Source organism: Chaetomium strumarium (genome assembly GCF_033439665.1).
Source record: "Chaetomium strumarium strain CBS 333.67 chromosome Unknown B0T15scaffold_6, whole genome shotgun sequence".
NCBI classification, from domain to species: Eukaryota; Fungi; Ascomycota; class Sordariomycetes; order Sordariales; family Chaetomiaceae; genus Chaetomium; species Chaetomium strumarium.
In genome coordinates this window covers 3190003-3205191 of record NW_026944434.1, presented here as the reverse complement: position 1 = coordinate 3205191, position 15189 = coordinate 3190003, and the positions used below count along the sequence as shown (strand labels likewise).

At 53.7% G+C, this 15189-nt stretch overlaps 5 protein-coding genes across 5 annotated transcripts; 2 read left to right on the top strand and 3 right to left on the bottom strand.

Moving 5' to 3' along the window:
* Nucleotides 1-1734: 1734 nt before the first annotated feature.
* Nucleotides 1735-2781, bottom strand: B0T15DRAFT_284774 (NUDIX hydrolase domain-like protein). The gene is made up of 2 exons (XM_062863617.1): nt 2026-2781; nt 1735-1945 (listed from the first exon to the last, which is right to left on the bottom strand). The coding sequence occupies exon 1, from the start codon at nt 2627-2629 to the stop codon at nt 2093-2095; it is 537 nt and encodes a 178-aa protein (XP_062719576.1). The 5' UTR covers nt 2630-2781; the 3' UTR covers nt 1735-1945; nt 2026-2092.
* Nucleotides 2782-3459: 678 nt separating this feature from the next.
* Nucleotides 3460-4746, top strand: B0T15DRAFT_541273 (D-isomer specific 2-hydroxyacid dehydrogenase). The gene has a single exon (XM_062869848.1). The coding sequence runs from the start codon at nt 3533-3535 to the stop codon at nt 4499-4501; it is 969 nt and encodes a 322-aa protein (XP_062719575.1). The 5' UTR covers nt 3460-3532; the 3' UTR covers nt 4502-4746.
* Nucleotides 4747-6269: 1523 nt separating this feature from the next.
* Nucleotides 6270-6727, top strand: B0T15DRAFT_496325 (uncharacterized protein; the record flags this gene model as incomplete). The annotated part of the gene is made up of 2 exons (XM_062867169.1): nt 6270-6636; nt 6711-6727. The coding sequence occupies 2 exons, from the start codon at nt 6270-6272 to the stop codon at nt 6725-6727; spliced, it is 384 nt and encodes a 127-aa protein (XP_062719574.1).
* A 1043-nt stretch (nt 6728-7770) lies between these two features.
* B0T15DRAFT_487109 (uncharacterized protein) lies at nt 7771-8731 on the bottom strand (the record flags this gene model as incomplete). Its single annotated transcript, XM_062866411.1, has 2 exons — nt 7771-7907; nt 7972-8731. The coding sequence occupies 2 exons, from the start codon at nt 8729-8731 to the stop codon at nt 7771-7773; spliced, it is 897 nt and encodes a 298-aa protein (XP_062719573.1).
* A 3301-nt stretch (nt 8732-12032) lies between these two features.
* On the bottom strand, nt 12033-14968 carry B0T15DRAFT_541265 (uncharacterized protein). Its single transcript, XM_062869847.1, has 5 exons — nt 14435-14968; nt 14349-14381; nt 13461-14288; nt 12601-13376; nt 12033-12488 (listed from the first exon to the last, which is right to left on the bottom strand). Exons 1-5 carry the CDS (start codon nt 14661-14663, stop codon nt 12441-12443), a joined length of 1914 nt encoding a protein of 637 aa, XP_062719572.1. The 5' UTR covers nt 14664-14968; the 3' UTR covers nt 12033-12440.
* Nucleotides 14969-15189: the final 221 nt, after the last annotated feature.

Genomic DNA, 15189 nt, shown 5'->3' with positions numbered 1-15189 from the left:
GGAGTCCGTGGCTACGGGCATGGTTGTCTCTGTCTGTTGTCTTATTGTGCCGCTACTTCCATAAGGTACCTTGATTGTCGGGCCATTCATGTGGTGGAAAACACTTACCTAATGTGCGTTGTATGCTCGAAAAGCAAAGGGTAAAAGTGGTTGACTTTGCACTCCGATGAGTCATAATCAACGTTTGTGAAGGTGCTTAGGTCCGCAGCTGCTGTAGCGTGGCAAGGAGCCTTGGCATGGAGTGAAGTAGTAGAGGGAAACTTCTCCGTCCCTGATGAGACTCTGACTTACCCAACGGACTTAACAGAAGACCGCTAGTACGAGAGTTTTGACGGCCAGGACGCGAGTTTGAGGCTATTAGAGTCAGTGGAAAACTTAAGCGGCTAGGGAGATAGAGGTGTGCTTATGACGTCTGCTAAGGAGCTTGGACTTGTACTCCGTAGAGTTACTCGACAGGTCGATTTTGACTACTAATGCCTCGTACGACAGCTGATTTCCATGGTACTCAGCATACCTTACGATAGGATTTGCCCATGAGAACACAACGATCAGTGAGTCTTGCGTCTACCACAAGATACACACCGACACTAAGAACTGAAACGGGGACCATCCAACTGCCGCCGCTACAACCACCGCTGACGCGAATTGCCTGCTAGGCAGCCTTGAGCTTGGCAATCTCCTCCTGGAGCTCTGAATCGTGGCGCTGCTAGTCTTCTTGAGTTCCTCGTAGGCGTGCTTCTTCGCGTCGCGGTCCTTCTTGATGGCCTCCATGCCGCTCTCCAAACCCTCAATGATGTTATCCTTGCTCTCGGCATCTGCCAAGGCCTGCTTCAACTCCTCGCTGGTACGTTCCAGTGTCTGCTTGATCGGCCCGGTCTCCGTCGCCAGCGCTGCCACCTTCCCGGCGGAGTCCCTTGCCTCCTTCTCGAGCTCCGCGTTCCGCCTTCTCCGCCGCAAGCTGACTCTGGAGGTCCGCAATCTCCTTGTGATTTCCGTCGATGTCTGCACTGGCGTTGATCAAGGCAGTCTCAAGGTCCTGGGCCCGCTTCTCCACCTCAGCCCCCTTGCGGGCGGCCAGTTGCTTCTGGAGGTCAGCAATCTCCTTCTCCCCTCCGTCAAACACGTGTGTGCGTGGCAGGATCATGTGGCTCTTGTCGCCGGCAGGATTGGCCATGGTGTAAGAGAGGCTCTCATATCCGTCTTGGGCTTCGACCTCGTATGAGTAATACCCGCGGCCGAAGTGGAAAATGTCGTTACCGTTGTCGGCTTTGGCCACCTTGTCGATGACGTCGTGCCTGAGCTCGTTCACTTTGACATGGCCCTCTGCATCTTTCGTCCACTGGGAGTAGTTGCAGATTGTGTCGCCGACACAGATGGGACTGCGCGGGAGGATGACGGCACGAAGTTCATCCTTGGCATAGGTCCCCCAGTTGAGCTTCCCGCCGTAGACAAACATGTTGGCGTCTTCTCGCAGATTTTGATAGCCGGAGTTGAGACGAGTTGAAGATGGCGGGGAGTTTACCTCAACGAGGAACAAAGACAAGCGGGATCTATAGAATAAGAACTTGGAGAGCTGTCGGATGAATAGGTCCAGTATCCGTCAGTACATGCGGCAGTCCTTTTATATACGAAAGGCATCTTGCTGAGTATTGAGTTATCGCTGCATTGTGATACAGGCGAACCTGAAATCCCGGCGTGCTCTCGGCCTCCACTTTGTAGGCTTGTATTGCTGCCCAAGTCAAGTCGGGTGTGTGAAGACGCTGGGATTGGCAGGAAGCGATAACTAGATGACCCGCAGCCAGTGGATTACCGTTCAGTAGCTGAAAAGCTCAGCTTGACACGCCGCACCGGCTGAAAGCCAACCAACTCAGTAGCATCGGATTCGATTAGGAAGTGATCTGTGGTTTTACATGCATATGCAGCGGAGATGTGTTACACGCACTGGCTATGCAGAGGGCATTAGCTTGGTGTTAGGAGGAGGAGGAGGAAGATAGCAACGAATAGAAAGTGCGAGTCCGTACCTACCTACTGGGATATCCGACGTGGACAACCTTGTCTGAGGACATCTCTAGTCTCCAGTGCCGCCGAATGATCACTTGCCATTGGCACTCAAAGCATCCAGAACCAACTGCTTCTGGTCCCCGTAGGCAAACACAATCTCCCTCCCTTCACACATTCCAGAAGCCACTTCTGCATCTGTAGCCCACACCGCATCCTGATGCTCCTGAGCATTGAGCCGCACCACCGCCTCGTCTCCGTCATCCAGCACAACCAGAAAGGTTATCTTTGTCCACTTGGCGCCATTTTCCCAGCCATCAAAGTCCAGTACATTCACCTTTTCACCTAGCCTGGTGACGACGAGCCCCGTCTCCTCGTGCACCTCTCGGCAGACGGCGTGTAAGATGGTTGCGTCGGTGGTGTCGACCCCGCCCCCGGGGCATTCCCATTTCAAAGGAAACCCGTCGTGTGCGGCGCGCTGGATGAGGAGGACCCGGCTGTTGTGGATGATGATGGCGCTCACCACGAGGCCCTTCAAGCCCGGGTTGGCGGCGAGGTAGGCTGCTGGAGAGATGTTGTAGGGGGCGAGGGAAGGAGGGTAGGTGAATCCTCTGCTGGGTGTCGCTGACATGTTTGATGCTTGCTGCTGACTTTTCGGAAGGTCCGGGATTGGAAGCGGTGGATGTCGTTAGCAGTTTTATGAGTGTTGTGTCGTTGGTTGTGCAACGTCCTCGCCGCAAGTGTACTCTGCATCGGACGGGTATGAATCGTAGTATGATGAGTAAGTGGATGAAGGAACTGGCTTCGTCTGGTTTCTCCCTGAGATGTTGTCTTGCCTATAAGCCTTGTTAAACACATAGAAAACGTCTTGTCCCATCACCCTGGTCGCCGCGTAATGTCCAGGCAGCTGCATTCGCCCTTGTCTGCCCGCTTGCTTATCCGTCAGCTTGTCGCCGAAGCAGCATTTCTCCGAGATCCGACATAAATTTGCTGTTTGTGCCTGGCGGCTGGCCTCCATGTTAATCCCGTGGTGTCTTCAGTTTCCGGAGGTCATTGTGACTTCCATTATTTACTTGCCGTTGTTAGGGGTGCGAGAGTATAAATGATTGCACTTGTGCACACCAAAAGGGGTTCGGTTAGGATTAGGGCTGTGTGCAACAGGCGGTATGTTCCCAATCCCATCTGGTCTGTTGAGTCCAACCTAGCTCTTCTTTTACCTACCTAAGCAACCCGGGCATTCTTTCCAGATCCGCGCAAATGGCAAAGGCTTGCGGGTTGTTCCACCAATGGGTCAAGCGCACAGGAAGACGATTGGGTAAAGGCTCGGAGATGATACCGATATACCGAGCTCCGCAGTGCCGACAGCGGAGCTGGCTCCACGGATCCAATATCTCGGGCCGGCCTTCGGGTGGAATTGCCCCGCGTTGAGCTCCAACTTATCAACCCCTCCCCCTCCACCAGCGCAACTTCAACCTCCACGGCACGATCAACATCGGACAACCTCAACATCGCCGCCCTCCCAATTACCGCCAAAATGAAGCTCCTCTACCCCAACACCCTCAAGCTCAACATCCCGGCGATATCAGGTTTCCCAACCGTGACGCTACACGCCTACGACGCCAAGGCCGACACGATCCCCTCGGACTTGCACGATGCCGAGATCCTCGTGACCTGGTGCAACAGCCCCGCAAACCTCACCTTCGCCGCACAAAACCTACGCCAGCTGAAATGGATCCAATCCCTGGCCGCGGGCCCCAACGACGTGCTCACCGCGGGGTTCGACACCTCCCGCGTCGCCGTGACCACGGGCTCGGGCCTGCACGACCGCACCGTGGCTGAGCACACCCTGGGCCTGCTCCTCAACGCCGCGCGGCGCTTCTACGAGATGCGGGACTACCAGCTGCAGGGGAAGTGGCCCGGCCACCTGGGCGGGCCGCAACCCGATCGTGAAGCGGGCACGTTCCGTACGCTGCGGGACGCGCGGGTGCTGATCTGGGGGTTTGGGAATATTGCCAAGTGCCTGACGCCGCATCTTGTTGCGCTGGGTGCTACGGTGCGCGGTGTCGCGAGGCATGCGGGTGTGAGGGGCGGTGTGGAGGTGTTTGGCGAGGATAAGCTGCCTGAGCTGCTCCCGCAGACGGATGCGCTGGTCATGATCTTGCCCGGGGATGCGAGTACCAGGCATGCGCTGAATAAAGAGCGGTTGGGGCTGCTGCCGAAGCATGCGTGGGTGGTTAATGTTGGGAGGGGCATGTCGGTGGATGAGGATGCTTTGTTTGAGGCGTTGGAGAAGGGGGAGATTGGCGGTGCTGCGCTGGATGTGTTCGACCAGGAGCCGCTGCCGGAAGGGAACAAGTTGTATAAGGCGAAGAATCTGGTTCTGTCGCCCCATGCGGCTGGTGGCAGACCGCAAGGTTCCGAGGAACTTATTGTGGACAACTTGAGGAGGTTCTTGGCCGGGCAGGAGATGCGGAACCAGATGAGTGTATCGGCACGTCTTTGAGAAGGTAGGACGGCCCCTGGTGCAGGGAAGGAGGAGTCGTGTGGAGGTGTGGTATGCCATGCAAGTATATAGCGGCTCGTTGATCTCCGGTGTACCAGTGGACCTTTGCTCAAGTAGGTTAATGCGTTGTTTCCTGCGGTGTAACCCGAGGTTAGGTGACACAACTTGATGAGGAGTGGAGGCTTTGCCCACCCCCACTATACAGAAGTGGCATCCCCGCAATGTCGGTTGGTGGCTACTCCCACTGCTTCCTTGTTTCCTCGAACGCTCACTGACTTCATCCTAAGTTAAGCCATCCTAATGCGACGGTCGACGTAACCATCGGTTAGGGACACCGACATTGTCTTGCATCCTGCGGAGCCAGCGCTTCACAATGCCACAAGCAACCTTCGAAGTTTCCACAGACCTGTTGTGTCTCAAATGCAAAGACGTCCTGCAGTCATTGCCGCAGAGGGGCAGAATGCCCGAGCTGGAACACTACGGAGACCACACGGACCTTCTCCGTTCAGCACATTCTGGCTGTTACCTATGCTATCATGTCGCCCTGGCGTTCGAGAATAGTGATATTGATGGCGCGTTTGGGGGCTCTTCCACGGTTTCCGTCAACACGTCAGCCCATGAGGCCGTGGTGATCCTCTAGATCGTTCCTCGTGATTTCCGGCGCGATCTTCGGTTCGGCTCTCGCGATCCCATAATACAAGTATTCTTCAAAGTCGAGATCTCAGAAGAGGGTGGGCTTCGTTCAAGTCTACCTATACATGAGATCAATACCTGTCTTTTACCTGTATTTTAGCCTCCGGCACATCAACGCCTCTTTGAGGTTGTAACTCTTTCTAACCATCATTACATGATACAGATGTGATCAAAACGCATTCAACGACCATTCTGAGCCCACTGGCAGACTCAACAACGAGTATTGCCGGTCTTGCCGCCGCTAAGCGCTGGCTTGATACGTGCTTGGGGTCACACAAGCTTTGCAATCCTGCAGGCACAAAGAGGCAGTGGTACCCTTGTAGGCTTTTGCGACTCGACAGGTCCGCCGCGGGTACGAATGTTCGCTTGCAAGAGTGTAGCAGCGAGCCGCCTACCGGTCCTTACGTGTCCCTAAGCCACCGCTGGGGCGTGGTCAGGCAAGTGATGCTGAGGACCGACAACCTGAGCCAGATGAGAATCGCCATACAGTTTGAGGGTCTTTCCAAAACATTCCAGGATGCAATTGATGCCGTCTTGAACCTCGGGTACCACTATCTTTGGATCGACACGCTGTGCATCATTCAAGACTCGAAGGAGGACTGGTTGAGAGAGGCGTCGCTGATGAAAGAGGTATATCAAAACGCTCTCTTCACAATATCGGCCACCAATCCGCGAGCGTTGGAACAAGGTCTCTCATCAGCCCGTCACTTTGAGGTGGCCGACTCCGTGGTTCAACCAGTCCGTTTGGACACTAATACTAGCTTCTCCGAGAAGAAGTCAGTTCGCGTCAAGCTTTTGGGTGACATGCGGACAGCGCTCGTAACGAGTACGCCCATCACCAAGCGGGCTTGGATTCTTCAAGAGCGCATCCTATCCCAACGCATACTTCCCCTTTGCTCCCCACCAGCTGGCCTGGGAGTGCGACGAGTTAGAGGCTTGTGAGCTATACCCGACCGGTGAACCAGAACAAGATATTTTCTCTGGGGATGGCATGTCCTCCAGAAAACCGCTGAAGCCCATTCCTGTTGTGTGATCTCAAGCAGAGTCGGAAAGCGATCTAAGGTTGTCATATCACATGGCGTGGAGTTTGGTCGTGCAGCAGTATTCAAATTGCGACTTGACCATCGCCTCTGACAAACTCATCGCTCTCTCGGGAGTGGCTCATTACCACCAGAGACAGTTGCTTGGCCACGACACCTACCTGGCCGGCCTCTGGAGGAAGACCTTCATCGAGGAGCTCTCGTGGGTGTGCGAGAAGCTTAATTGCCGTAGGGTAAAGGAGTACCGTGCTCCTCCTTGGTCCTGGGCCGCCGTCGACGGGCCTGTTACTTTCGCCAACCCCCTGGTCGGCCATTACGAGCGGTACGACAATGAGGCGGAGATCATTGACATTCGGACGGAACTCCTTGACCCCGGTAACTCCACCGCGGGGGTACTTGCAGGTATTGCAATTCTCAGAGGACAACTTATCGAGCTGTCCTGGCGAAGCCATCCTGAAGATCTTGGCCGAATGCAGCTCGTGCTCCCGGCTAACGACGATGAGGAATATAAGGATTTCAACACTAGCACAAGGAGCTGGCAGGACGATGATAACGATACCCCCAACAAAGTTTGCTGTCTTATGCTTACTAGCGCAAAGCTATCGGAGGATTGTTGGAAAAGCTGGGGTCTTGTCATGGAAGAGGTGCAAGTGCAGCAGCCTGAGCCCTCGCAACCGCTAATGAGGCAGTTTCGCCGGGTAGGACTCGTCGAGGTGTCCAGGAAGGTGAAAATGCCATCAAGGAGTCAAGGTGCTACCATTGCCATAGTGTGAGACCTCTAGCTAGGGTCCTAGGTATGTCAGACCCAAGGCGGAGGATACAGGGATCCTATCGAGGAGTAGCACTGTAGGCGCTGCAGAGCGCTGGGATTAGGTTATTTCGGTGCTCTCCGAGGACCAGGGACCTAAGGATCCACCCCTTCATGTATGTACACGTATATAGAGCGGCTTTCCCAGCTACCCCCCTCGCTTCTTCTTTTCTTAGCCAGAACTCACTCTATTCTTCATGCTCTATTCCACGCTCCACGTACTGTGATAGATCCATTTACCGTCTCCTACCATTATTAGTTGCTCGCGGACGATACAATGCCATCACTGTTCTGGACAAAACGAAAGCGAGGGTAACCCTCCGTAAAAGCATTCCGCGCCGCCGATCATGCTATAGATGTAACGGGCCTTATTTATTAGCCCAGATCCCAGACTTTCGGTCCGACTGGATGGAGAATCGGACCCAGCCAGTGCCTAAACCACCTACAAAGATCTTGGCGGGAGCTGGATTCGGCCACTTTGGGAGGCCCGGCGAGTATGGTATCAGAGGAGTGCGGGCATAAGCTTGAGATTCTACTTAAGGGTAAGATGAGTGACGTGAAACAAAGCCCAATATAGGAGACTGGAGGATGTGTGACTTTTTTCCATGATGATACTGCCGCTGAATCGGTGACTCTATGCATAGACGAGATCCAACATGACGCCAACGCCAATGTCCGTGTATACTGTATACCAATATTTACCCCCAACCAACGCCATGTTGTCTTTGTCAAATGTGTGCGCCAGCTTCCCTTTGCTTGATGTGCTCTTCCCGCCACAGCTCCTTTTCTCGCCTGAGGGATCGATGTGCCCAATGGACCGAGATGGTGGTCCACAGGACGACAAATACCAGTGGGCTGCCCCAACCTAGAATAAGATGATCAGTCTACCGACTCGCAGTACGCTAAATCATCAAAGAGGATTCACTTACCGACGCCGTAAGCGACTCTTTCTGGGACAGTCCAGACAACCACCAGCGTCCCAATCCCATCCACCAACGCGCCAACCGCCCAGAACCAATTCTGCCACGCAATCAATTTTCTGAACCGCGGACTGGCCTCGTACCGCGCCTCCAACGCATCCCTGTACTCCCTCCCGCCGGCACCATCCACAGCCACAACATCCTCGACGAACGTGTACACCAACGGCCGCACCCTCTCGCCCTTCTCTATCGAACTGATCTTGAACGGCGCCGGCCGCTGCCTCGCATGCATCCACCCGTGCCAGGCGAGCTGCAGGCCGACCTGCACGAGGAGCACCGACACCGGCATGGCGAGCGGGCGCACGAGCGGATTATGGGGTATGGAGAAGGCGATCAGGAGGGCGGTCATGACGGTATACCCGAACGACAGCGTCCAGTGCGTAAAGTCGAAGCTCCAGCGGGTGCCGCCGCGGGGGCGATACTTGTCGCCCATGAAGACCAGCTTGTAGCAGCGCAGGCCGAACTCGATGCCGGTCACGATGCCGAAGAAGGAGGTGATGATGGCGAAGACGATGCCCGACCGCAGGGTCGTGCCGAGAATCAGCCCGTAGTACAGCGCGATGGGCAGGATGCTCGACTCCAGCACCAGCAGCCCCACGATGATGGACAGCTTGACCTTGTAGTCGAGGATGCGGTAGCGCAGGCGCGGCAGGCCGGGCAGCTCGGAGAAGTCGACGGGCCCTTCGATGGCGGTCGACGTGCGGCCCATGCCGGTCGAGGAGGGGGATCCGTCCGGGGGGTTGCCGTCGGCTTCCCGACTCCTTTGCGGTGGTTTTTCCGACATGGTGGGTACTAGTACTAGTACTAGTGCTAGTGATTTGATGTGGGAAAGTTTTGATCTACTAGTGGAATTGCGAGGAATGGGGATGGTTCAGGCAAGGGGAGTTTGCCAAAAGCCTAAATATGACCATGGGCCGCTCAGGTCTGGGCACTGTGGGATCATGATGTGTGCCGCGCCGTTATGTTACGGTCGTCGATCCGAGCAGACACCACAGAATAAAGGCATTTGGCACTGATCATGGCCTAACTTTCAGGGTCCAGAGACTGCCCAGCTGGGCATGACGTCGAACACGGTGCGCAGCTCATGCGCAGGCGCGGGTTGATTTATGTGGGGCAATGATGTCATAGTAGTACCTCCCTTTGCCATGGCCAACCCTGCTCCAAATGCCGAGCTGGCAATCCTGACACCTGTCACGAGTGGAAAGTCCTGCCCTAACCCTTACTGCATCACGTGCATAATACCGCACGGGCAGTTGCTCCATATGCCGAGTTCCGACACAACCTCCTACTACAAAGCACCCCCCTGAGCAGAATAATTGACATAGGAAAATCAATACACCACCACACAAAGCTGCGCCAAAGCACATGCAATTTGAATACTAGCTATGCTAAAAAAGTTGAGCAAGAATGTAATGTGTCATGAACTAACCTGCAGAGGCCGGTGGGGGCCGACCTGCATGGTCAACGGGCGGCGCCCGTACCTAATCATTACGAGTCAGAAAGAACCAATGGGGATTGGGGAAATCAGGAACAATGCCAAGAACGATTGTTCCTGTGGAACAACGCCAAGGAACGTTGTTCCAGATGGAACAATGAGAACAACAATTGTTCCAAATGTTCCAAAGATCTAGGTACGGGATACCTAGGGGAGGAAGCTGTATATAGTTCTACCATTCTGCCACTCATTCAGATAGCTAGCTTCCTCAGTGAGCAATTCAAGCAATAGCCTCTACCTATTGTGCAGACATTGCGGCAAGCAGTGTTGTGAACCTTTTGGCTTCACCGAGACCTACAGTCCGATCAGCAGATACCTTCGACCGGCGAACCCTTTCAGAGGCAGGACTGCCTGTGGTTTCGTCACAGGATCGCCTAGCCAGTCGCATTAACGCCGTAGATTACCGTTGCCTACTCCCAATTGCTAGGCTGCTTTAAATTTGCCCTGCTATGCTGTTTAGAGCTTATAACAATTATTGCAGTTGAGATAACACCTATTAGAAACCTAGTCTCGTTAAAGTTATAGATGTCTACCTCTTAGATACTATACTTTACGATTGTATTCTATACAAGTGTAAACCAGCCACGAATAATTTCTAGATATTTATACTAAGCCCTTTAATAGTCGTATTTCCGATTGAAATATATAGTAATTAAGCTCTAGGTGCCGTTTGACGAAGTTATATATCTAATGCATTCTAATATATCCTACGTCGCGTTCGGCAAGTAGTTGATTGGCCATATCTTCTATACTAGACAAGCAGGGAGGAAATCCTTTAGAATCTAGGTCGAGGATATATTAAACAATGACCGATTCTTCTAGATTGGTCAACTTCTGCGAATTGGCTAGAATATCGCGTTGTGATTGTATACTGCGTCGCTGGCGGCTTAGCTTCTTATAATCCACATTATAGATCCTACTAGCCACTCGAGCTCTTAACTTCGGATCATTTTGCATTGCCAGAAGGGCTAGTTATACCTGGGCCTCGTTGCTTTTGTGACCTATGTTGTATTGTAAAGGAAGATGGGAAGAAAGATAGAAGATATATTAGGGCGAATTCGTGTGACATTCGCTTATCTATGACATTCGCTTATCAACCACGTTACCGTATGTAAATACCGATATTATTTTCGATCGAAGTTCGACAACGACTTTTGGCCAGATTGGCCTACTGACCGAAACGGTAAATCTCGACCGATTCCCTAGGTTTGGGATATAGGGATAGGCGCCGACTAGTTCCTCTTGAAGGTCGAGAAGATTGGCGTATACGATAGCATCAGGGCAATACTATGGCGAATCTACCTAGAAGATTGCCAACGATAGCCTAACGACGTATGACAGTACAAGAGCTAAGATTGCCTAATTCATATAGGGGCAAAGCTCTAGAAGTATTACAAAGACAAGGCACGTATACGAAAATAGATGATGCCTCGCGAACGATGATAGGGAAGAAAGAAGAGCCAACGAAATTCGACAGTTATTTAATGAACTCCCGAGACTTGGACCGTAGGATGGCAACCGAGAGGCATAGAGGGATAGGGACGTGTCACGAATTAACCAATAGCAGGCTGCAGGGCAGACGGCCATATATAGGGGCGTAGGGGCGTCCCGAGCTAATCACTTGGGACAATCAGGCAGACTAGTCAGAGTCAGGCGAAGGTGCTAAGGTGCCAATGCCGCTGAGCACTCTGCAGGATGTAAGCGATCAGAGTGATTAGAGGCATATTACGATGAGCACCCAGATGTTTATCCAAATCGAAGCACTAAGCACCCAAGAAGATAGCTAGTATATAGTCACTCATTCTAGAGGATTCTGGGAGCTCTCCAGTGAGCAATTCAAGCAATAGTCCTTACCTATTGTGCAGATATTGCGACAAGCATTGTTATGAACCTTTTGGCTTTACCGAGACCTATAGTCCGACCAGCAGTACCTTCGACCGACGAACCCTTTCAGAGGCAGGACTGCCTGTGGTTTCGTCATAGGACGCCTATCTAGATGCTAGGACGGAGTTAGGAAACGGCTTAGGGCCCTCTAAAGAGCCTGGAAACTACTAAATCTATTACAAGGACGATAAATCCGCGGGTATAGGAAGAACTATACGAAGAAAAGGATCTACAATCTCCCAGCGAGTATAAAGGAAGCCGCTGCGATTTAAGACGACCGACCCGATAATAGAATTTGGGTTACGGTATACTAGAATGGGTTCTAGATATTGGTATTAGTGGATAGAGGATCCTAAGTCGACCTTATCTTACTAGCACTCGTTAACCGACTTAGAATCCTATAGAGGATTAAGAAGAAGCAGTATATTGTCAAAGGACTATTCGATACCTAATAGGTCCGATAAGAGATAGAACTACTTACGATTATAGTAGAAGGAAAAACCACCGAGGTAGTATTCGACATTGTTAAAATATGGTCTAGGAAGGATATAATCCTAGGACGCCTATAGCATCAAACTATGACCTAGACATTAGTTGGAAGGGAGATAGCCACCTACAACCTCGAAAACAGAGGCTGTATCCGACCAACAAGCTGGGAAGCGTAGACGACGGATCGCAGCAGGGCAGATCGCCACGGAGGGCGACCCCTATAGATCCACCGCAAGAGACGGATAGTGCCAGGCAGAGCACTACGGACTTAGGAAGAGGCGGCAGTCACTAGAACGAATAGCGAGAATCGGCAAGACCAGGCCAGAGGCGACGCCACTTGCGACGACGCCCTCGTACGGCTCGAAGAGACGCAGAGGATATCGAAATCGCTGTTGCATGACGCCCTCCTTCCCCCAAGTCCTCGCACGGTCGATAGCGTAGTCGTGTGAGACAAGGTATACTAGTATACGGTTCAACACAGTCCTAGGTACTAAGAAAATACCACACAGCCCGCCGCAGTGGCTAGCACCTGCCAACCCCCCTCCCCTCCTTACTGTCCAGAATCTCCCGGCCGCCCGTATCGGATCAGATCCGCCGCCTAAAGCATCGCACAGTGTCAGTGTCAGCGGTCTCATGCCCAAACCCTCTCAAAGAACATCCCAACGACAAGAACAACACTTAGTAGCACTATGTTACTCGTAGCAACTCACCTTCTCCGCAACCGCATACACAGTCTGACACGTATTGCCCCCGGGAAGAGTGGGCATGATACTGGCATCGACAACCCTCAACCCTCGCACGCCATACACCCTCAACTCCTCATCCACCACCCCGCCCAGCTCCCGCGGCAGCATAGCGCACGTGCCCGCGGGGTGGAACTCACTCGGGCTGACACTCTCCGCAAGATACTCCCCGAACTGCTCATCGGTGGCGACCTCCAGTCCCGGAGCGAACTCGGTGGCGTCCCACGCGGCCGTGAGCGGGTTCTCCAGGTGGTACCGGCGCGCGAAGCGCAGGATGTCGGTCATGACGGCTCCGTCGAGCGGATTGCTCAGCGCGCGGTAGTCGACGAGCGGTTCGGTGTCGTGCGGGGACGACCGGTTGATGGTGACGGTGCCGCGGCTGAGCGGGTGCAGGTCGACGATGGCGCCGCTGGCCGCGCCGCCGGTGATGATGAGGTTGCCGAAGGCGCTGTTGTTGTTGCGCAGGGCAGTGGCGTACGAGAGCATCTGGGCGCGGTAGCCCGCGAGGACGGTCGGGTCGGTGTCCGGGGGCAGGTAGGCGGAGTGGTTCTGGCTGGATAGCATGGAAGAGATGGACGAGGAGCGCGGGGAGATCACGGGGAAGGGGAGCCAGGCCGCTGCGTTGCCGGTTGCGATCGAGTTGGGGCCTGTGCGGTTGGCTGACCACACGGCGGAAGCCCAGGCGGAGAAGGACGCGTTGAGAAAGAGATCTTCGGGCGAGGGGTGGATGGTGAAATTGCGGTCTAACATAGGTACAGTTAGCTCACTTTCGGAAAGGCTTTGGACCGAGTATCGCGGGCAGATGAGATGGGATAAGTAGTACTTACACACGTACGAAGCCGTGAGCATCGGGTGGTCCTGGAAATTCTGGCCCACACCCGGGAGGTCGACGACCGTCGTGATGTTGGCCGAGCTCAGTAGCTTGCGCGGTCCGATGCCGCTTAGCTGGAGGATCTGTGGGCTGTGGATGCCGCCGGCCGCGAGAATTACCTCCTTCCTAGCACCGACGACGGTGCTCCTGTTCGTTGCTGACCCTGTAGTGGAGCCAACCGGCACAAACGTGATGCCCGTTGCTGTATTGCCGTTAAGAATGATCCTGTTCACTTTGGATCCGGTTACCAAGTGGTAGTTCGTCCTGTTTGCGGCTTTGTCATGGTGGCCGGTCCTGGCGTACGACCTTTGCACCAGCTTGGGGTCCATGAATGTCGGGTACCAGTAGACCCCGGGCTTTCCAGATCCGCTATCATTGACAAACGTCACCCCTGGAATACCCTTGAAGGCGTCCACCTGGGCGCTTGTGCCGGGATACTGGAAGGAGGGCCATCCGGCATACACGCCCGAAGTATTGCCCCAGAAGCTCTTGTCGTACGTGATATTGGCGGACTTGGTGACGGCATCGTCTGGGGGGGCGAAGTTCAAGGCCCGCTGAAAGTAAGGGAGGAGGTTCTGCCAGCTCCAGTGGGACTTGCTGCCGAAGAAGCTGCCCCAGCGGTCGTAATCCTCGGCTGTGCCTCTGACTGTCATCATGGCGTTCACCGCGGAGCTTCCGCCCACAACCTTCCCGGCAAGTACGGCGATGGTCCTGTTGCGTAAGTTGGTCTGCGGTACCGAGCTAATGTCATAGAGAAGTGTGGTGTCGGACATGCCCATGAACCCTGTGCGAAATGCGGGGTCAAAAATCAGGGATTCAGGGATCGTGTTAACGCTAAACTTACCACCCTGCACGGTTGTGATGGAAGGAGAGTTGCCTGCCAGGGAGGTCAGTTTCCCTCTACTTCCCTACTAGCTGAGGACAACGTACTAAGCTGTCCATATTCGACGACAAGCACCGTTGCCTTGCCATCCTCAGTTAGTCGATCAGCCACCGTGAGACCAGCCGTGCCTCCCCCAACAACGATGTAGTCGTACTCCTTTTCAACATCGCGACCATTCAGAAGTATTTTGGAAGCAGCAAGGCTGCGAGGATATGCCAAAGCAGCGTGGTGACCTAGTGCCAACGCCGTGGCGAAAATTGTGGATAGGCGAGCCATCTTGCTAGGTAGGTAGTTTGTCAAGGTCCGATAGAATTCATCCCGAGGTGGGAGGAGACAATAGAGTGAGTGACTCGTTCATTTTGAATGCCGGATTCGACTTGTTTGAACCTTACTTCAAGTGCCGGGAATACTCGTGCGTTTTGTGATTGCGTGCATAGGCTGAAGATCCTTCGGACGGACTTGGCCCTGCGCGTGAGGCTTCCCCGACAATTGCTTAAGATCGATAGGACCCGGAGATTCGACAAACAGCAAATGGAACGAGTGTAAGGTAATATGGGTAAGCAGGTGATCGCAGGCGAGATGGAACCGCAAGGGGCTCGGCGCACCCTGCAACGGCATGTTATTAGCCGCCACATCAGGGAGCATCTAAACTTAGAGGAGTACTAATTATAGGTAGAATACCTATGTATCCCAACACAGCCTCAAGTGCCTTCTCTCCTGCATACTCTGGAGCAAGCGACTTGAGAGTATCGGATCCTCAATTTTCGGAGCAATAGCTGAAGCCAGGCATTGAAGAAGAGGG